Raw genomic sequence first — 23131 nt, 5'->3', positions numbered from 1 at the left:
CACAATATCAAGCTAAATCCGGAGAAGTGTACTTTTGGCGCAACTTATGGAAAATTCCTGGGGTTCATGATTAGCGAAAAAGGGGTTAGCCCGAATCCTGATAAGGTCAAGGCTGTTCTAGAAATGCAAGCACCGCGAAAATCAGAGAGGTTCAGCGCCTTAACGGGTGAATCGTTGCCTTGGACAGGTTTATCTCCTATTCAGCTCGCCGATGTCAACCCTTTTATGAGGTTATTAAGAAGCAGAAGGCGTTCGAATGGAATGAGGATTGCGAAAAAGCTTTTGATGGGATCAAACAGTTTCTCGCGGAGCCGCCCATGATGAGTCGGCCAGAAAAGGGAGAGGATCTCTATATGTATGTATCGGTTATGGATAAAGATGTGTGCACCGTAATGATACGGGAGGAGGATGGCCAGCAGTTTCCGATTTATTATGTGAGCAAGGTTCTGAAAGATGCTGAAACCAGATATTCTAAGTTGGATAAGATGGCGTTGGCCGTAGTCACCACAGCTATTTGCCTTAGGCCATATTTTCAGGCTCATACTGTAGTGGTTCGAACGAGTATACCTATTAGAAAAGTGTTGCAGAAGCCGGACACTTCTGGAAGGTTGATAGAGTGGGCAATCCGTCTTGGTGAATTCGACGTAAGGTATGAAAGCAGGTCGGCTTTGAAGAGTCAGGTCTTAGCAGACTTTGTGAATGAATTCACTGAAGAGGGGATAGATCATCCTAAGCCTCCACTGGAAGAGTGGACGATGTATACCGATGGCGCCTCTTCGGCGGATGGAGCAGGCATAGGCGTTGTGATCAAAGGTCCTCAATATATAAAGTTACAGTACACTGCAAAATTGAATTTTCATGCAACTAATAATGCCGCTGAATATGAAGCTCTAGTATTGGGACTGCGCCTACTCCAGGAGATCACTCCTGAGCGGATCGTGATCTACAGTGACTCCAAACTAATGGTTAATCAGGTGATCAAGAATTACGAGGTGAAAGATGATGTTTTGGCCAAATATGTAGCAGAAGTTAAGAAGTTGTTAGATCGCCTCGAGGCAAAAGAAACCAAATGGGAGCTGGTTCATGTACCCCGTGGATCAAACACTGAAGCGAATCATTTAGCCAAAATGGCCTCTAGTGAAGAGAACTGGACAGATCCAGATTGTCCCTTCGAAGTTAAAATAGCTCCAGCCTTCGCCTCAGAGGAAATATCCCTACTCACAACGGTAGAGGATGATTGGAGATCGGTCATCCGCCAATATCTGTTAAATGGAACTTTACCTAAGGACAAAGAAGAGGCACGGCGGATAGTGAGGAGAGCTGCTTATTTCTCCATGATCAATGACGGCCTTTACAGAAAATCTTTTAGCCATCCTTGGCTGAAGTGCATTTTGCCGGAGGAGGGACAACAAATCCTCAAGGAGCTACATGAGGGATCATGTGGGGCACATGAAGCATCCGCCACGATCTTGAAGAAAACAAGGTTAGCGGGTTTCTATTGGCCCACGGCCGAATTGGATGCCCAAAAATTGGTAGAATCTTGTCATAGTTGCCAGATTCATGCAAATGAGTCATATACTGCCAAACATATCCAGAGGCCCATCATAGAAGGACGGCCATTTTCCCTCTGGGGCATTGACATTGTTGGCCCATTTCCTCCGACTCGCCGACAAAGGAGGTACGTGGTAGTGGCAGTAGACCATTTCACCAAATGGGTAGAAGCTGAAGCTGTTTCCTCCATCACAGCAGAACGAATGGTGGAGTTCGTCAAAGACAATATTGTGGGGAGATACGGTGTTCCACATACCATCATCACTGATAATGGAACACAGTTCAACTATAGCGAATTCAAAGCTTTTTGTGAAGGATTGGGCATCCTGAATAGATTTGCCTCCGTTTATTATCCCCAATCAAATGGAATGACCGAAGTTACGAATCGGACGATCGTAAAGGGAATAAAGAAGAGACTGGGAGAACATGATAAGAACTGGGCGGATCAGCTGACGAGCGTTCTATGGGCTTATCGCACCACTCCTCGGACGGCCACAGGAGAAACACCGTTCGCCCTATCACATGGGGTCGAGGCCGTGATCCCGGTGGAAATACAGGTCCCTAGTGATAGAGTGGCCTTTTATTGCGAAGAGAACAATGGAAAAAGACTAAGGGAACGTCTGGATCAAGTAGGCGATCGAAGAGACCAAGCCTATGTACGCCTAGCGGCGTATAAGCAGCGGATCGCCGCTTACCATGATAAAAATGCTAAACTTGTAGATTTGAACGTGGGTGACCTTGTACTCCGAAAGGCCGATAAAATCTAGTCTCGAGAAGGCAAAGGCAAGTTAGGGCTCAATTGGACGGTCCATATCAGATAGTGGAGAAAATTGGATTCGCCATGTTTAAAATTCAAGACATGGAGGGTAATGTATTGCCGCGCACATGGAACCTCCAAAATCTCCGTAAATATTTTGTCAGAAAATAAAGTGTACACATGGTCTTGAGTACTCTTTTTCCTTTAATAAGCTTTTTCCCATGTGGTTTTTTCTTATTAAAGGTTTTAATGAGGCTCACCTATAAGACCTGCTTGCCGTAATAAAACATTTCTCCCATTAATAAACATCATTTGTTTTATTATCTATGTTCTTTTTAAAGTTTATTGCAGCAATATCAATATTCCCATCTTAAAAAGAAGGGGGGCATCCAACGCTCCACATATCGCTATCTCATAGCTACTTTTTTTTCCATCAGACATAAGAGAATCAACCTTATGGGCGGATCCGTCTCTGGGCGGATCCCAATCTCCAATAGAGTTAAAACGATGCTTAGATGCAAGGTCTTTACACTCTCTTATATGTCCTTCCCCAAGAAGGATTCACAAGTCCTACGGGCGGATCATTTCACCTCAAAGATAGGTAGCAAATAGATCCACTGGGCAGCTTTACTTCCTCTAAGAAGGAATAGAACAGCTTCAAACCTTCACAAAGGTTCATACAATGGAGTATGGATGGCCACCTACTCCAACATAAATCCTAAATATGCCTATATGTTCCCTTACGCAAACGTAATGGTAAAATAAAATAGCTGCCATAAAGGATCAACCAAATTGTACTTAAAAGTTTTTTTCTTACAAAAATCATAAGTAGAACAAACTAAACAACAATGGGAGCATCCTCCTTTGCACCATCCTTGCTTACGACGCTTGCTTGAGGGGCCTCCTTCTCCACATCCCCAGATACGCCGGCCAGAGATACATCCTTCTCCACAGAGGATGCAGGATCATGGGGAAGAGTGTGCTCAGGTATCGGCTCTTCATCCACCTTCGGGGGCACTTCTTTAGTTTCCTCAACCAAGATAGTGGTGGACGGCTTGGTTTCCTCCACGGGTCCCTTCATCCACTTCCGAACATATCCGCGGATGTACTCCTTGGCGTCCGTCATCTTGTTAAATTTGGCCACATCTTCTAGTTCGGGAACGGCGAACTGGGGATCTATGAGTAGTTGGCCAGCTAACAAGCTTTTGCAACTATATACTATTTGTCTTTTTGCTTAATTAATACTATAAGTATCCAAGGGCTAAATTGTAACAATGCTTGCTCAAAGTATGTTCTTTGTTACTTTGGTGAATTAGCTAGTTGCCTTCCATGTTTATTCCCATGTTTATTTTGTTTATACCAAGTATGGTTATTTTGTTTTTTTAGGGACAATTACAAAACTAGCACCTTTTAAAGGGTTAGTTTTCATTTCTAACACACTTTCAAAATCTCACCAAAACTAACACATTTCATTAACTAAATTACAACCTTACCCTCATCTCTAACATTTTATAACGTTGTCTTTCCCCCCATTTTCCCATTTTCTTCCCGCTCTCGCTCTCGCTCTCTCTCACTATCTCTCTCTCTAAAGAACGGGATCAATTTACAGACGCCAATCAACATTCAATCCAACCCACAGTGTGTGCTTCAAGATTTTATACACAATCATGTAAGTTTTACATTTATTTACAATATTTAAAGCTTCATCCTATTCATGGTTAATATGTATCATTTTGTTTCTCTAAAACCCAATGTAAATCGTTGCTGTTGCCATTTCATGTTATTACTGTTCGTGCGAAACCCTAAAATGAGTGACATTGTTGTAAGAAGATGCAGTTGATTTGGAACTTCAATCTGCGATTTTCCCGATTGTGTCGATATATGTCGATATAAGATGAATATCGACATACAGAAATGTATGATTTTCCATTCTGAATCATAAATTTCAAACACAAAGCACATAAGACATAACCATATTTTTATATTTTATATTAAACTAAGGAAAGAAATACATAAAACATAAAAAAAACGAAAAAAACACAGTAACAAACACAAAACACATAAACCAAAAAAAAAGAAACAAATACAAAACACCTAATAAAAGTACGTAAACATTAAAAACGAAACAAACATATAATTATTGGTACTCAGGACCCATTAACGCCTCAGCGTAGTCCTTCCTGGACTTCTCCAAGTCCCTCTTGAGGCGCCTTACTGTCCTCTTCAGCCGCCGGTTTTGTCCCATGACTGACTCCAGAAGGTCAGACGTTTCTTCTGTAGCCCAAGACATGGTGTGTGCCATGCCCCGTATGAACCTCACTATTTCGTCCGTGTCTCCATCACGGAACGAAAGGATGAAAGCAACCATGAGTTCTTCAAACTCGGGCAGAGGATGAGGTGGTGGTGGTGGCGGCGACTGTGGTGATCCTGGTGGTGTCGCTGCCATTGTTTTGAGAAACTTGAGAACTGAAGAGTTTACTAGAATGAATAATAAAGTATGAACTGACAACGAGTCTATTTATAGATGAAGGAACTGTAATATGCATGGGGAATCTCAACAGACTATAGAGTGATATTCGAAGAAGAGTGAAAGTCAAATTAATCATTACCTGCATTTAATGCTCACTAATAGATCATTATAGAAAAACGTCTATTCATATTCCGTCGATATATGTCGATATAAGAGCACTATCGACATATATACAGACAATACTTCGCAGATACGTGCCGTTATACGTCGATATGTGTCGATAGGTGTCGAAATCTAGGTTGTATCGACATATATCGACGTATTAAATGCTTAGAGTGATATTCGAAGACGCGTGGCAGTCAAAGTGATCATTACATGCAATTAAGGCACTGCTTAACAGATCATTCTAGATAAACGACTTTTGATCTTCTGTCGAAATCAGTCGATACATGGTCACTATCGACATCTATCACGAGAATGCATTATAGATATGTGCCGATATGTGTCTATATGTAAGTTGCATCGACATATATCGGCATATCTTATAGTTTGAAGTGTGTATACCAATAATATATAATTTTCGTTAGCTTTCTTCTTTTAGTTACAATAATATATAATTTACTTCTGTGTTTATGGTAATGCAGAAATATGTCTACCCTGAATATTTGTCTGTGTATGGTTTCGTGGGATGGAGAATGAAAAAAAGAGGGGCCCATAGACACTATGATATACGTTGGTGGTCAATCGAAGGTGCTCCATTTTTCAACGCCAACTGATTACCAAACTTTGAGAGATAGAATTCACGCTTCCTTGAATGTTGATGCAACCTGTTTTGACATACAAATGGCAATGCACACAACATACGGTCCAAATAAACTTTTTAGATAATTAGCACACATTGTGGATGACAGTGATATTGTTGGTTTCGTTGAGTTTTGTAGATGGAATAAACCCGATGTGATGCCATTATATGAAGACCTCGTCATAATATCAGATAGGAACAAGAGTATTGATTATGCAGTCAATATGGTGTATCCAAATGCGGTACATGGAAGTTGTGCTCAGCATTTGAAACAAAATGTGAAGGCTAAGTTTGGGGGTGGGAAAAAGTTAGACATAGCGTATTGGCAAGTTGTAAAAGCCTGGCGGACCTCTGATTTCCAGGAAAGATTCGCCAGACTTCGTAGTATAAGTCCGGGGGCAGCGTACTACCTAGAGGAAGCTCGTCGAGAGAAATGGACACGTGCATACTTTTGCGCACGTCGGTATAACATTATGACGACAAACATATCAGAATCATTCAACGCGAGAATGAGAGATGGTAGACGTCTACTGATCACATTGTTGGTTGAGTATATAAGGACAATCCTCCAAGCATGGTTTCATGAGAGACGCACAAAAGCAGGTATGATATTAGGACCTCGTCCCTGGTATAATGTACTAATAGTTCTTATGTACTCATATATTGAAAATGTTTTTGCAGGGGAACAGGAGACATATTTGTCCGCATTTTATAACGAGAAGATGCATAAACATGTCAATAAGTCAGTTCAGTGTTCATATAAGCTCATTGATGCTCACAATTTTGAAATCGGCGATCGAGGTAAGGGTGGAATAGTGAATCTACGCGCGGGAACATGCACGTCTAGGAAATGGCAATTGCCATAATTTCCATGCAGACATGTATGTAAGATTGCATCAATGCATCGATTAGAGAATGAATATGCGTGGGTGCATCGCTACTACAAAAATGAGACTGTACGATTGTCATACCATGAACCCATACATCCACTAGGCCACCAGTCTGAATGGAAAGTTTGTGAGCCTCCTAAGCGGGTGCTTCCTCCTAAAAAGGCTGCGCCTAGAGTTGGACGTCCGAGAAATCAAAGCCGAATACCGTCAAGGGGCGAGGAGGTAACTCCGACAAGGTGCACCAGATGCCAGCATACTGGTCATAATCGAGCGACTTGTACTAGTATGTTACGAGTTCCATCTCGGCTTGCACCAACAGTATCAGGTGAAGCAAGCTGTTCTAAAAACTCAGCTGGAAAATAGTGTACTCTATATTCTGTATTGATAATTTCTGTACTGATAATCTGTGTATTGATAATTTCTGTATTGATAATCTGTGTATTGATAATTTCTGTACTGATAATTTTTGTATTGATAATTTGTGTATTGGTAATTTGTGTATTGATAATTTCTGTATTGATAATCTGAGAGTTTGTGCCTTTTGAATCAGGAGTTCAATATGTTCAATATTGTATATATACGTCGATATGCTCCCATATCGATTATGTAGACGCCGATATGGTCCCATATCGACTATATACACACCTTCCATGACCCCATTTGTCCTACGGACATGCCGATATGATCCTACGTACTCGCCGATATGGTTCCATATCGGCGTCTATAGACGCCGATGTTGTTCCCATCTAGAATAAGAGAGTTATCAGTAATAGTTTGTCGATATGAATGTTCTATCGGTAATATAACGTCGATATGAATGTTCTATCGGCAAAATGATCGACGATATGGATGTTCTATCGGCCATTAGGATGTCTATGACTATGTACTATCTACAATTAGGTTGCCGATGAACATACACATCGACGAATTTCAACCAAACCAAATGACTTCTTGACACCAGACGAACCCAGAAAAAAACCCTAACACCAGAAGCAGTAAACGAAACGAAACGAAACGAAATGTTCCTTTTCAAACACAACAAATGTACATCTAATAGAAGATAGAAACGCAAATGTAAAGTCAAGTTATTTACCCTCATTTTCGTTCTTCCTTCTGAGTTCGATTCGTTGTCTGAGCTTGGTGTTCTCGCCATGTCAACTCCAAGCAACATAGATTCGCTGGATGAAATGTACAGAATCGGCCAATGAATCGCCGGAAAGTTAGAGAGAGGAATAGAGGGGTGTTAGGTTAGAGTGATGGAAGTTCGAATGTTGAAGAGCGGGAGCGGAGTGTTAGAGATGAGGGTAAGGTTGGAATTTAGTTAATGAAATGTGTTAGTTTTGGTGAGATTTTGAAAGTGTGTTAGAAATGAAAACTAACCCCTTAAAAAGTACTAGTTTTGTAATTGTCCCTTTTTTTACCATAATGATTGTATTTTCATACCTAAAATAAGATTTACTTTGTCAAAAACAATAAAAAAAATGTTCATTTAGTCGATTAAATTTGTGTAAAATGTAATCAATTGATTATTGGGGGTGTAATAAAGTCAGTTACATGTAAGTAAGATGTATCTTAAATTGTTATTACATAATTCAAAACTAAATTAAAAATAAAGTTGTTATTTGCTCAACTATAAAACTTATCTTCTATATATTAGAACCATATAACCTTATCTTGGTCGTTTTACTTTTTTTAAGATGCGTACAATACATATTTCACATTTAATTTACTTTTTTTTTTGCAACCGAGTGATTAATTGATTACATTTTATGACCGAACATTTTATGCAAGTTGAAGGGGCTATCAAGACACTTTGAAAATCTAGGAGGCTAATCAAGCTTTTTGGACAAGTTCATAGACAAATGATGTATTAAGCCATTTTTTTTAGTGAATTACTATATCGAGCTGCAAATTCCCAACCCTAACCATGTGAAAGGACGAAAATACCCTTTTACCAAATTTTAAAATTCTCAAATCCTCTCAAACTCTCTTGGAACAACTCCGGACTAATTTATCAACGAAAACATGGATCGGAAGAGGGGCGACAAAGGAAAAGGACTAATGTTACGAAATTCTGTTTGATTTTGTTGATTTTTAGACGTTTTGTTTATTCGAATTTGGATTTTTGGGGAATTCAGATTCGTGAGGTAGGGCGTGAGGCTATCACGCCTCCACCTCTGGTGCGGCGTATGAATATCACGCCACACCATAGGTGGAGGCGCGATAGCCTGACGCCCGTGTGGAAAAAATTCAATTTTTTTAAAATTTAATTTAGTTTTTATTATTTTTATTTTATTAATTTGATTATTTAGATCCAGATGAATTGACTTGTTGTAATTTTTTAATATTTAAAATTTTTCTTTTTAATATAAGACGCTTTTTCAAATATCTTCCACATCACCAAATATTGAATGCTTCTCATTGAAGATTGATGACAAATAGAGAAATTCTGATTAGCTTCCGTCCCTGTGGGGGCGTCGTTGGGTTCGACGGGGGGAAGCTCCGATGCCAAAGTCAGTAAGAGGAATCGAGAAAGCAAACTGAATTGACAAGGGATGTATGAATGTGTACCTTAATAGCCTAGAGATGTAGGCTATATATAGCTTAGAAGTTGTAACCTTTGGCAACTAGAGAGTCTCCATTAATGCTCCATTAATTGGCGGTTACAAGTTATCTTTAACCTGGCGGTTAGCTAATTGATAGCTTATTTAATGATCTTTATGGCCGAGTCGGTGCCCAGCCGTTACAGTGGCGAATCAGGTGAGAGAGGAGATTCGCCCTCGTAGGTTCGCCAGCGGATCTCCCTGAATTGGACCATAGAGATCCGCCTTCTAACTTTCCTTTGGAGGATGATACGCGGCGGTCCCAAGATCAATATCTCTTTCAGTCCTCGAGATAATATCACTATGTTATCAGAAGCCCCCCCCCCCAAATGCCTTTAAAGTCCTTTAGGGCTTTTGAGCTTCTGCGCGCCGTCATATATACCTGCATTAATGAGCACTCTGTTCGAGGCCAATCGATGAATGACACGTGTGACGGACACACTGTCTTAGGTGAGTAAAGACTTCTTTCTTTCCTTCCTCTTCTTCTCTCCCCATCATTTCGTCTTCCCTTTCATTCTTCTGCGTGAAGCTTTCTCCCGGATTTTTCAGAGTTTTAGAAGCTTTTGATTTCACATGTAAGTGCACCTTCTCCTCTTTAATTTTCTCTGAATGTTTAGGAGTTCGTCCTCATCCTCTAGATCAACTTCGGAACTTTTTAATTTGGCTTCTCCCTCGGAAATTGCAGTCGATTTTAGCTGGACCACATCTTCATCGGAGAACTCATCTTCCTCCGAGGAGACAGTTAGCGCTGATTTAACCGGGTTGAGTAACTCGGCGCGTAATCCCTATCAAACTCGTTCCACTAGGAACCCAGCCGCTCCGGCTAGTGCGTCTAGGTGGTTTCCGGGGACAATGGCCTCTTCCTCAGTCTTTCCTAAAAAAAAGAACCCCCGAGCGGAGTCCACTCCGTCTCGTATTAGTGCCGCGGATCTAATGGATCTGGCGAATCGCTTTCCATGGATCAAGAACTATGAGACGATGCTCCCCGCAACTCATCAACGTCCTTCCTATCCGCCTAATGGTTTTCTTACTGTATACTGTAGTCATGTGGAGAGAGGGTTCCGACTTCCTCTTCCAAAAATGATGTCGGACATCCTCTCTTACTTCGATATCACAGTTAGCCAACTACACCTGAACTGTTGGTTATATATCGCTTTAGACTGCTACCTCGCCTCAAATTTAGGAGTGGTGTATACAGGTCGTATTTTTAGAGCTTTTCACAAACCATCGAAACGGAAATCCGAATCCTATCTTACGTTCGCCAAATTCGGAGTATATTCGCCCTTCTGTGACAAAATGTCTAATGTCCATTGCTGGGATGAGAGATTCTTCTACGTTAAGATAAAAGAGGACGAACCATTAGGCTTTCCTTCGTTTTAGAACCCTAGGCCATTACATATGGCGGGCGATATGCGAATTTTGACTGACAGCGATGAGAAGGTGGCGGAGCTCATGAAGCAGATTAAGGCGGATGCATGGTCATATGCAGATGACTTAGCTTTCATGATGAGTGATATCCCGTTGATTCGCCGAGAAGGGGATCAATTTGTTTACTCAAAGATTACGCAATTTGACCAAGGTACCTTTTATTTCTTCATGAACCTTGATTACTTTAATGTTTGCTTTGGCAGGGGTTTATCTAAGGCCAATCACGCTATTGCAGAGAAGCGTAGGAAGTTTTTAGAGGCGGAAGCGCGTAAGAAGGACCAAACGGCGAATCCCCCAACGGATTCCGGGTAACGCCCTGCGGAGATAGCGGCTGATCCGCCACTAAAGAGAAGGAAGCCCACAACCACTGGAGGTCCCAAGATTATGGTGGATGCCATGAGGTCCGCCAGGCCTGTTGGGGAGATAGCACAGGTAGGTTATCTTTTACTTTTATCCGTTTATCGAGTTTTGAACTTTGAGTTTTGACTATTGGACGCTTGTGTAGACGGCGAAGCCCGATATTGGTGGATACTGGTCCGCCAAATTTGGAGCCCAAGGATCTTTCGAGAATGAAGCCATCCTAAATGATTTGGATGAAGCCCTGGGCCAGGTGGGTGAAGTGCAGAGGAGCCAGAACCAAATTCCTGGTTCCATCCACGCACAAAAGGGGAAAACGGAGCTCCTTATGGTAAGTTCCTTTAGTAAGGATTTCGTAAAAGATATTGATCCCTTACTCATTTTTTCCTCTTGACTGAGCTGTTTGTTTTTGTCAGTTGTACACTCGCATGCGTGCTATGGAGGCCGAGCTCCTCCAAAATGTGGCTGACAAGGCAACCATTGAAAAGCTGGAAAAAGATGTAGCGGATGCCAATGCGCGCATTGCTTCTGCTAACGCGAATCTTGCCTCTGCCACTGCCGCCTTAGTCCTCAGAGATGTGGAGATTGGGAAGCTGAAGGAAAAGATTGCGACAGATGCCAAAAATCATGAGGATGCTTTAGGCGAAGCTGAATATATGGCTGGCGAGCAAGCCTTCTATTATGGCGAATTGCTCATGGCGTACTTCTCCTTGGCGCATCCCGATATTACAGTACTTGTCCAGCTAAACAACCATTGGCCATTCCTTTCCCAATTTCCGCGTAGCATCTTCTCAGTTCAGCTCTCTCTATATAAATACCTCTTTTCCCCTTCTCTTATTTCTCATTCCAATCTTCTTCACTTCATCTCTTCTCTTTAGTATTTATCAATGGCTTCTTTTATTTCTGCACATTTCTTGCTCCCCCTCTTTTTTATTCTCTCTCTGTTTCATCTTAATTCCTCTGCTAGGCTACTAATCGACGACACCGTTTTGTTCCAGTACCACCATGGCCCTCTCCTTACTGGGAAAGTTTCTGTCAATTTGATTTGGTATGGAAAATTCAAACCTTCTCAACGAGCTATTGTTTCTGATTTCATCACATCCCTAGAAAAAGTTGAACCCCAAAAGGCCTCTGTTTCTAGTTGGTGGAAAGCCACTGAGAAATATTACCATCTTGTTAACTCTAAATCCACTTCTTCTCTTTCCCTCTCTTTGGGTTCCACTCAGATCCTCGACGAAACCTATTCTTTAGGAAAATCTCTTACTAACAATCAAATTGTTGAATTAGCGAAAAGGGGTGGAGATAAGTATGCGATTAATGTCGTTTTAACAGCAGCAGATGTAGCTGTTGAAGGATTCTGTTCTAGTAGATGTGGCACACATGGGTCTGCTTCTAAGATCAAAAATTCAAAATTCGCATACATTTGGGTTGGGAATTCGGAGACTCAATGTCCAGGACAATGCGCGTGGCCATTTCATCAACCTATTTATGGGCCACAGAGCGCGCCTTTGGTTGCACCGAATAACGATATGGGATTAGATGGAATGGTTATTAATTTGGCCAGTCTATTGGCTGGAACTGTGACGAACCCGTTTGGGAATGGGTTCTATCAGGGTCCAAAAGAAGCTCCTTTAGAAGCTGCATCTGCTTGTACAGGTGTGTATGGAAAGGGTGCTTATCCTGGTTATGCGGGTGATTTGATGATGGACTCGACCACTGGTGCAAGCTATAATGCAAATGGTGTTAATGGGAGGAAATATCTACTTCCTGCTTTGTTTGATCCATCTACTCAATCTTGCTCAACTCTAGTTTAATTCATATATACTACATATTGTATACATCATACACTGTAAAACAATTCTTTCATTCTTTATTCGTTTTGCATATATAAATAAACATATTAATTTGTATTGATTGCTACTTGTGCTTATAAATGACATCTTGAAGTTATTATTAATTTTGCACTCATTTTGTTGGATTTTTTTTAAAAAAACTGAGACCAATTACGAGTGACATCTAAGTTAAAGGGTTTAGCTGAAATAATAAAAGTTTATAAGAAGTTACACTTTCATCCATGTATTAATTAACTAAATTCTTTTAGAGCCAAAACATCCTAAAAGCAATAAAAAAATTACATGTGACACTGATTATGAGGACTCAGTTATTATTTGGAACTTTATCAAAACAAACAGAGATGGGAAAAAAAATTGGTGTTTAGATAGAAATAAGTTTAGATACTAATCCTAATTTCTGTCTAAATTGATTGATAAAAAAAAATTGGTATTACAATAGAAAGGAGATGAATTTACCCTCTAAAAATCCAAAGGCAAAATTATCTCAAGCCAAATACATAAAATCCAACCTCATATAAAGAGAAGGGTGAAAAAGTCTATATATATATATATATATATATATATATATATATATATTATTATTATTATTATTATTATTATTATTATGTAGAAATGGAGAGCTAGAGAGATAGAGGAGACGCTTAAAAAAATGAAGGAGAAATAATGATGTAGATATAAGGTTGAAGAAGATGGGTGAGTGTCATTTTTATTAAAAATGGGTTAAAAATTGATGATGTAGCAAGTTGATTGCGTTGATGGATCATATTTATGGGTTGTACACTTTAGTGAGAGATCACTATAAAGTTGTGGAGTTTTGTGTGTAAAAATGAAGCTTGTACACCATAATGTGAAACATGGTAAAAGTTGTACATCGCATATATAATTTACTTGACTATATTCTATATTCCAACGACTATATTCGAACGACTATATTTTCATCTATAAAATTAAACCACTATTCCCTACTTCACCTATCATTAATCACTCTCTAAATTGAGTTCAACTAAAAAGTTCATCTATCAATGAATTCATCTTGGTTTACTAATGATTTCCCCAACTTTCCTCTTGAAAGAAGCATAGTGTCAACATTGAATAAGTGTGCTTGCACTGCAAAGATGCTTGATGAATTGCAGCGGCTCCAAAATGATTTATGTTTCAATTTTCATGAACCATATAAGGTTGTGGAAGATATGAGAGGGTTGTAGTTACCCGGCTGGTTCATGGGTGAGTAGTGATATTCTAGATTGAAGTACATTGACGGGTTCGGAGAATATGATATATTCAGCTCATGTTGACAACTACATGCAAAGGGTAGGATTGGAGATATTTAAGAATTTTATATATTTGGGTTTGAGTAGTGGCGAAACTAAGGGTGCGCTAGCATGGGCTGGAGCCTTGACAAGCCGTCAAAAATTGGTGGAAAATAATATTCGAGCCCCCCTAATTCCGACGGAAGAAACTGTAGCGTCATATCATGGTGGTCGTATTGAGAATAGGTTGAATTAGAACTGAATAACTTTTTTGTTTCTATTTTAAATAATTGAAATGGTGCCATGGATATTGACAATACAGATACTCATTTGATTTAAACGGTGTTGTTTCAATTAATTAAAACAGAAAGAATAAAATAAAAAGAGCATGTTATGTTACTCAGTTACAAATTCATCTCATCCTATAGATTCGACTCAGGTGAGATTACATTCATGAACTTTATTTCCCAACAAGTCCTAATTTTTTCACTTCTAACCTTGTTTGATTTGTAGGTCCATCTTTTATCTTGCGTGCTTATCGGTTTCTAGTTTTGTCTTTTTTTCGCCTAATACATCATCAGCTCCCTGAACTTTGTAAGTGTCTCACCAGCTCCCTAAACTTGCTTATTTCGTATCACCAGCTCCCTAAACTTGTCATAAAAGTAGATTAACTACCTGAACTTTGCAGGTGTCTTACCAACTCCCCAAACTTGCTTATTCTTTAACAACTTGCAAAGTTCAGGGAGCTAATCTATTTTTATGGACAATTTTAGGGAGCTGGTGATACGAAATAAACAAGTTTAGAGAACTGGTGAAACACTTGCAAAGTTCAGGGAACAAATCTACTATTTTGGACAAGTTCAGAGAGATGGTAATGTATTAGGCCTCTTTTTTTTTTCTCCTACTTTTCTTATCTGAATGTTATGTTTAATGCATTTTTATTGTTGTTGGTTTTGTAATAAGAATGGATAAATTCTTGATTATAAGGAGAAAGACAAATTTTTATTCAAGTGAAAAAGAAAATTGTTACTAAAAAGTTGAGCTCTAGGTCATCTTGAGTTTTGGTTCCGCCATTGAATTCGGGTATTAAGAGTTTTGAGTTTTTATGTTTTGAGAATCTGGAACGAATGAGTAATATTAACCGAATCCATCATCCATCATGATTATGTTCTATTTGAAAAAAAAAAAATGCTATATAAAAATAATTAGACCATTTCCTTGTGTGTGAGTTGCCAGTTAGAATGTTCCTCTGTCCCTTTCCATTTTTTTTTTTTTAAAAAAAGAAGGTAGTATTTTATTTATGTCAAAAATTATTTAGCAAACAACTTCCATCCCCCTTCATAAATTCATTTTCCAAACTATTATAATGCCATGTTTTAAATTATTATCTGAAATCATTTATCAATTGTATTTTTCTTCAAAATAATTCTGTAAGTTAATTCCGCTTATTTTCTTCTTCTAAATCTAGTATTGTACGAAATGTAAATGAACCGATAATATTATCAAGTGTAAATGTTAGTGTCTAAACATCTCAATTCGGTGTCAGATGATAAATTTAACATCGGACATTTATACTGGACCATGTAATTGAAGCATTTTTTCACTTTTAAAACCAACACTTTCAAAAATTGTTATAACTACTGATAATTATTATTGAAACTAGGCAAAAATGACACAACTTTCATCATAAAATGCATGAGACATCATTTGATTCTAACGGGAGTATTTAGAACTCTGTATAAAGGGATATGGGATTCAAATAATTACTTAAAAGGGGTATGAAATTACCTGTCGGTACCTATTGGCCATGTTTGGGAATTAGCTGTTAGCTGATTACATTAGCTGATTTGACTAGCTGTTTGTGTAGACCTGTTTGTAAAAATTAGCTGATTGATAATAGCGGTTTGTGCAAAAAACGAATAAGGGCATTTCTTTTTTTAATATTAGAGGAGGAGTCTATCTATTAGGGTTAAAGAAGTCCATTAATTTTAATATTGCAAACCGCTAATTGAAAAAGCTCCTAAAAGAAGCTTTTTCTAAATTAGTGTTTTCATCCCAAAACTCTTTCACAAACCTCTCTCCACCAAACACTCCAATCAACGGTTTCAGTGGTCAAACCGCTAAAATTGGTTAAAACCGCTATTTTTATTCCGAAATGCTCTTTACCAAACAGGGCTATTACCCTATCTGCTACTTTTGTAATATATATAAATATTTTTTATATATTATTAATATTTTTAATAATTTAAGTGGTTTAGAGTGTTTGTTAAATTTGTAAATGTTTTATTAAATTTATGTATTGTAAAATTTGTAATTTATTTATTTTATGCGTTAATTCTTTAATTCAAATAACATCATTTTTCTATCAAGTATGTGTAAAGTTGATTTGACTTGAAATCATTAAAGGTAAATTTACGTTTTCGAAAAAAAAAAAAAGAAGTAAATTTGGAGCTTAACACAAAATATTATAATAGAAAAAAATTAGGAGGAAGGTGCAAAAATATCCTTAAACAATCTACTTCAATCGTTAAAATGATGTAATTTTTCTCAGCAAAAAAAAAAACGAAATAACAATTTTAGTTCTAATGTTGTTAAGTTGAGTCAATTTAAAAAAAGTAAAAGACATAATTAAGCTCCTGAACTTTGGCTGTTTTAAGGATTAAGCCTCTGATCATTTATTTTTCTACATTGAGTCATTGATCATTGATTCTATTATGGATTAGACTCTTATTTAACTTTTTCGTCGAGTTTGGATTGCATATATCGTTAGTGCGATTCGGCTTGTTGAAATTATAGAAATTAATTTCCAGTATATTCTTCCAAACTCGATTTTCTCCTCTCCCATTTTGTGATTTTCAATATTAGAATCGTCAAATTGATATTCTCAGCTCCTAAACTTGACAAAAAAGTTAAATAAGGGCCAAATCCATAATAAAAACAAAGATCAAGGGTTTAATGTGGAAAAATAATTAATCAGAGGCTTGATCCTCAAAGCAGGTAAAGTTCAGGGGTTTAATTATATTTTTTTACCTTTAAAAAATAATTCATCAAAATATTTTTTCAGTGAGTGATTTTGTTATCTATGTTTCACATATGCGTCATTTTATAACTCACAAATAACTAACAGATCACAAATTTATAAATACACCAAAAAAGAATTAAAAAAATATAATTGTATTTTATATAAGAAAAAATCAATCCAAATATTTTTATTGAATTTAAAAAATCTAAATTTTAACTTTTATGACTGCTATATAATCAAATCAGGTCTAAAGTGATTTACCTATATACTTAATGCATATTTACATTCTTAAACTTGGTACGTTTTGTTTATTAGCAATCTGAACTTTTAAAATAATCTATCACACTCTTATAGTTGGCTTTAAAAACCTATCACACGTTTATAAATGTTTTTGAAAACTATCACACACTTATAGTTAGCTCATTTGAATCTCCTACATACAAAATGTTGATCTGTCATTTTTTAAAGTTGGGTGCCATGCATGCTATATAGGAATAAGAAAAGCGTGTGAGTTCGTTCTTTATGCCGCTTCATTTATCAAAGATGACAGCTCAACGATTTTATGTGCATGAGGATTGAATGAATAAATTATAGATGTGTGATAGATTTTTAAAACTAACTATAAATGCATAATAGATTTTTTAAAACCAACTTATAATGAGTTATTTTAAAAGTTCCATTTTCTCCGGTAAAATCATTATAAAGAGATAACGACACTAAACATTCTTGACTTAAAGTTTGAAAGTCTATTAAATGAGGATGAACATTAGTGGATGCATAAGGGAAAATATGTTCAGCAAACTTCACATCTCTAGAGACCGTGTAAGTATGTGTTATAAGATTGTATACCCTATAACCTTTAACTTGAGATTTAAAACCCACAAAGATACAAGGTATTCCTCTAAGATCCATTTTATTCCTACCCTGTTTAAAATTGACTACATACACTAAACTACCAAAAACTTTCAAGTTCATATAGTCAACATGTTTGTTATACAAAACAGAAAAAAGAGTCCTATTGCTTAAAACTGGAGTAGGCATTATGTTAATCAAATATGCAGCATGTAACACACAATCCCCCCAGAAGGTTAAAGGTAAATATGCTTGAAATCTTAAAGACCTAGCAACAGATAACAAGTGCTGATGTTTCCCTTCCACTATACTATTTTGTTGAGGAGTATATGGACAAGAAAGTTGATGTAAAATACCTTTTGTATGACACAGTGTTCCTAATGCTAACTCGGGTGCATTATCACTTCTAATGGTCCTGATTTTCACAAAAAAATGTGTTTCTACAAAATTATAAAAACCTTCAAAGCATTTAGGTGCATGTGCCTTATTTTTTAATAAGTATATCCATGTAAAACGACTAAAATCATCAATGATAGTCAAACATCAAGATGAACAAGTTCAAAAACTGAAGTAGTCTGTGTTATACTAACAGGAAAAGAAAGCCTCTTCAGCTTAGCTAGAGGGCAGATATTACAATCAAAATGTGAATGAGATGTCTCCTTCACAGTTATTGGTAAATCATGCAACAAACTAAATTTGGAAATAGGAAAATGCCCTAATCTATAATGCCACAACTGTTCATTAGTAAAATGATGTGACTTAGGCTTAATGGATGTAGAAATTGCTCCCACGGTTGACTGCTTAGGAGATGCTTTATTATGCTTTTCATGTGGAATGATGTATAATCCTTTGTAATATCTAGCTAAACCAATCGTCAGCTGTTGATTGGTGTCCTGAATATTACAAATATCAGAATCAAATAAGCATTTTACATGTGAATGTGATTCTAATTTGCTTACTGACATAATATTGAAAGTAAAAGAAGGTAGATAGAAAACATTCTTTAAGTATAAGCGATCATTAACCTGAACACCCCCTATTTTAGTAACCGTAAGCTGTTGATTATTAGGCAATTTCACAACTATATTATGAGTATCATGCACCGTATGAAAGTAATCTAGATTATTAACAATGTGGTCAGTAGCCCCACTATCTAGAATCCAACCATGTTGCATAATATCCATAGAATCTTTCATGATATTATTAATAACAGGGATAGAAATACCTGGATTGATAACACTTCCAATGACATGAGAATGCCCTGATTTTGTTGTTCCCTATGATGGATTATCCAGCATATTCATCAGCCTATTATATTGGTCCTTGGATAAAGTGATACCAGAAATAAGTTCTTGAGGATTTGTAGAAGCAACTGGTTGACTGTCTACAGGAAAATTCTCAGCAGCAACATGAGTTGTAGTATTATCACCACTACGAGAACCTACTCCTTTCTTCTTTGTGAACTTAAAACCAGCAGAAATCCATGTTTTTTGTAACACTGATCAATTGTATGCCCAGGTTTGTCACAGTGACTACATTTGGGACCGTTTTTCTTATTGTCATAAAACTGACCCCTAGCCAAATTCACAGATGACTCAGTAGAAACACTTCCTATATTCTGTCTCTCTTGTTGCAAAATTAAAGAAAGTGTATTAGTGATATCTGGCATGGGTTTCATCAAGAAAATCTGTGACCTAACATTTGCAAATTCAGAGTTTAAACCTTTGAGAAACCTAATGACTTGATCCTCTTCTTGATAATTCTTCATCTTAGTTAAGAGTGTTGAACACTTGCACACAGGATCGCAATTACAAACATAAAGTGGCCTCTAATTGATTAGTTCCTCCCACAAAATCATCTGCTCAGTGTAGTAATCTGTTACAGAAAGGGATCCTTGATTGAAAGAATATAATTCTTCCTGTAACTCAGAGATCTTGAGGGAATTAGCTTGTGCAAAACGTTTTTTCAAATTATTCCAAACATCAACAGCAGATTCAAATCATTGAACACTTTTGGCTATAGAAGGAGTAACTGACCTTGTTATCCATGAGAAAATCATGGTATTACATCTATCCCATGCAGGTCGATTCTGAATTCTAATTGAAGATAGCGACATCGATCCATCGATAAAAGTGATTTTATTTTTTGCACGAAGAGCCCTCTGAAATTCACGGCTCCATGAATGATAATTGTTTCCATTCAAAACCTGCGCTACAAGAACCAATGAAGGATTCTCTCCTGGATGTAAATAGTAGCAACTAGCCGGATTCAAAGATGGATCCACAAACCCTTGATTTGAAGAATTTCCTCCATGAGAAGTCTGATTTAATGGATTCTGAGTACCTGTTTCAGTTTCGTTTGCCATTGTTCAAGCTTGAACACCAAAAGTACAAAAAACTGAACAAGACGAAAGAAGATTTGTGAAAGAAATTTTTTGCAAATAATTGCAAAAGAATGAATCGATCGCTGACAAAACGATCGAGAGGTGGAGAAATTGCAGTAATGCGATTTCTGATTCAAAGATTTCAGTAAAACAATCGCAATAGAATTGAGATTTAGCACGGAAGCGGCTCTGATACCATAATAGATCTGAACAAGATATGCGTGTTTACTGAAGAAATCTAACCAAAGGTTTAGACAAATTACAAGAATTGAAAGATTGAATTACAGAGAATCGAAGGAATTAAGAAATGAAATCCTCAGAATATAAAGATGACAATAATCGATCCTTTATACCTAGCAGCTAGTCTGCTATTTATATAGCTTAAAAACTAAAAACTAACCGTTGAGTAAAACGGTAGAAGCTACTGTGTTTTGTCTAATAATCAATACACAGAACTTCAAGTTTAATGTGTGTGTATATATACATTAACCCCATGTCAAACAAAGAATAAACTTTGACTAAGCATTACTAGATATTAGCCCTTTGTGTAGTTGTAATATTAAGGAAAAAGACAAGATAGTTTGTATTATATCCCCCTCAAAATTGGAAGTAACGTAGTTGCAAAAACTTGTTAGCTGCCCAACTACTGTAATGTAAGCATATGAAAATTTAAGCCACTCCTTTTATTTTGACGCGCTTAATTCTGCTGGCATATTTACCCATCATCACCACCGTTTACTCCATCACCTAACTTTTCCAATTTCCGCGTACCATCTTCTCTTCTCTCTCTATAAATTACTTGTTCCCCCCTTCTCTTTCTTCTCATTCCAAATCCAGTCTTCTACTTCCTTTCTTATCAATGGCTTCCTTTCTCTCTTCACACTTCTTGCTCCCCCTCTTTTGTCTTCTCTCTCTGTTTCATCTTAATTCCTCTGCTCGGCTACTCATCGACGACACCGTTTTGTTCCAGTACCACCATGGCCCTCTCCTTAATGGGAAAATTTCTGTCAATTTGATTTGGTATGGCAAATTCAACCCTTCTCAACGAGCAATTGTTTCTGATTTCATCACATCCATTCAGTCTGAAAAAGTTGAGGCCAAACCCTCTGTTTCTAGTTGGTGGAAAGCTACTGAGAAATATTACCATCTTGTTAACTCTAAATCGACTTCTTCTCTTTCCCTCTCTTTGGCTACTACTCAATTCATCGATGAAACCTATTCTTTAGGGAAATCGCTCACTAACAATCAAATCGTTGAATTAGCGAAAAGAGGTGGAGAAAAGTATGCGATTAATGTGGTTTTAACAGCAGCAGATGTAGCTGTTGAGGGGTTCTGTTCTAGCAGATGTGGGACACATGGCTCTGCTTCTAAGATCAAAAATTCAAAATTCGCATACATTTGGGTTGGGAATTCGGAGACTCAATGCCCAGGGCAATGCGCGTGGCCATTTCACCAGCCTATTTATGGACCACAGAGCGCGCCTTTGGTTGCACCGAATAACGATGTGGGATTAGATGGAATGGTTATTAATTTGGCTAGTCTTTTGGCTGGGACTGTGACGAACCCATTTGGAAATGGGTTCTATCAGGGTCCAAAAGAGGCTCCTTTGGAGGCTGCATCAGCATGTACAGGTGTGTATGGAAAGGGTGCTTATCCAGGTTATGCTGGTGATTTGAAGATGGACTCAACCACTGGTGCAAGCTATAATGCGAATGGTGTTAATGGAAGGAAATATCTAGTTCCTGCTTTGTTTGATCCATCTTCTCAATCTTGCTCTACTCTGGTTTAATTCATATATCCTACATATTGTATACATTATATACTGTAAAAGAATTCTTTCATTCTTTATTCGTTGTATTGGTTGCTACTTCTACTTATAAATCACATTTTGAAGTTATTGTGAAGTTTGCAGTCATTTTGTTGGATTTATTTTGAAATTGAGATCAATTACTTAGTGACATTAATGGGTTATGAGATGCATTTTATTTACTTTGTTTTTTTACAAAATAAATCTTACTTTGTTTTTCTATCATTAGATAAAAAAAATAGTAAAACAAAAAATCTTACTTTGTTTTTCTATCATTAGATAAAAGAAATGGTAAAAAAATAAATAAAGTAAGACTTATTTTGTCAAAAACAAAATAAACATAGTCTAACCCGTTATTTGAAATAATAAAAGTTTGTAAGAAGTTAAATTGAGAGATTTCAAAACTTTTTCAAAATAGAAAGTGGGGTAGAGAGATTTCAAGTCAGAAGGGTTGAGAGAAAAAAATTGGTTAATTATGACTCTAAACCATTAAAGAATATTTACAAACTAAAAGTTGTAAGAATGAAAAACAACTCAAAATAAATTTAGATATGAATCCTAATTTCTTTCTAAAAAGAGATTGATTGATAAAAAAAATTGGTATTACAATAAAAATGAGATGAATTTACCCTCTAAAAATCCAAAGGCAAAATTACCTCAATCCAAATACGTAAAATCCAACCTCATACCAGCAGAAGGTCTAAAAAGTCAAATTAACTAAACCCTACAAATTTTTAAGTGATGTAGATTGAAAACGATAAACTGAAAGTTTTAATCGTAAACCAATAAAGATGTTTTTCTCTAGCTAAACTAGAAGGAGTGAACCTCAAGATAAAGGTATAAACTTGAATTTTCAAAAAGAAAGTTTAAATTGATCAAAAAGTTCATCTTCCTTACAAAGATGTTGTTTAAATACTTCCTCTAAAAAAAACTAGTAAAAGACATAATTACCTTTATTAGGGTAATAACTAAAGAAAGAAAATAAATGATAAATTAGGCTAAATTAGACAAAATTATATCATTCCTTTTAAAAGAAAGAAATCTTGTAAAATAGGCAGATTATATATCCTTCATTGTGAAGGAAGGAAGACTTGTAGAATAGGGAA

At 37.0% G+C, this 23131-nt stretch overlaps 2 protein-coding genes across 2 annotated transcripts; both read left to right on the top strand.

Annotated features, from left to right (window-relative positions):
• The first annotated feature begins 11723 nt into the window (after positions 1–11723).
• LOC136200447 (protein PHOSPHATE-INDUCED 1-like) lies at positions 11724–12796 on the top strand. Its single transcript, XM_065990824.1, has one exon. The coding sequence runs from the start codon at positions 11746–11748 to the stop codon at positions 12670–12672; it is 927 nt and encodes a 308-aa protein (XP_065846896.1). The 5' UTR covers positions 11724–11745; the 3' UTR covers positions 12673–12796.
• An 8238-nt stretch (positions 12797–21034) lies between these two features.
• Positions 21035–22176, top strand: LOC136200784 (protein PHOSPHATE-INDUCED 1-like). The gene has a single exon (XM_065991230.1). It carries the CDS (start codon positions 21078–21080, stop codon positions 22005–22007), a length of 930 nt encoding a protein of 309 aa, XP_065847302.1. The 5' UTR covers positions 21035–21077; the 3' UTR covers positions 22008–22176.
• The last annotated feature ends 955 nt before the right edge of the window (positions 22177–23131 follow it).

The sequence above is a fragment of the Euphorbia lathyris genome, chromosome 7 (genome assembly GCF_963576675.1).
Source record: "Euphorbia lathyris chromosome 7, ddEupLath1.1, whole genome shotgun sequence".
NCBI classification, from domain to species: domain Eukaryota; kingdom Viridiplantae; phylum Streptophyta; class Magnoliopsida; order Malpighiales; family Euphorbiaceae; genus Euphorbia; species Euphorbia lathyris.
This window is presented reverse-complemented; position numbering and strand designations above follow the sequence as displayed.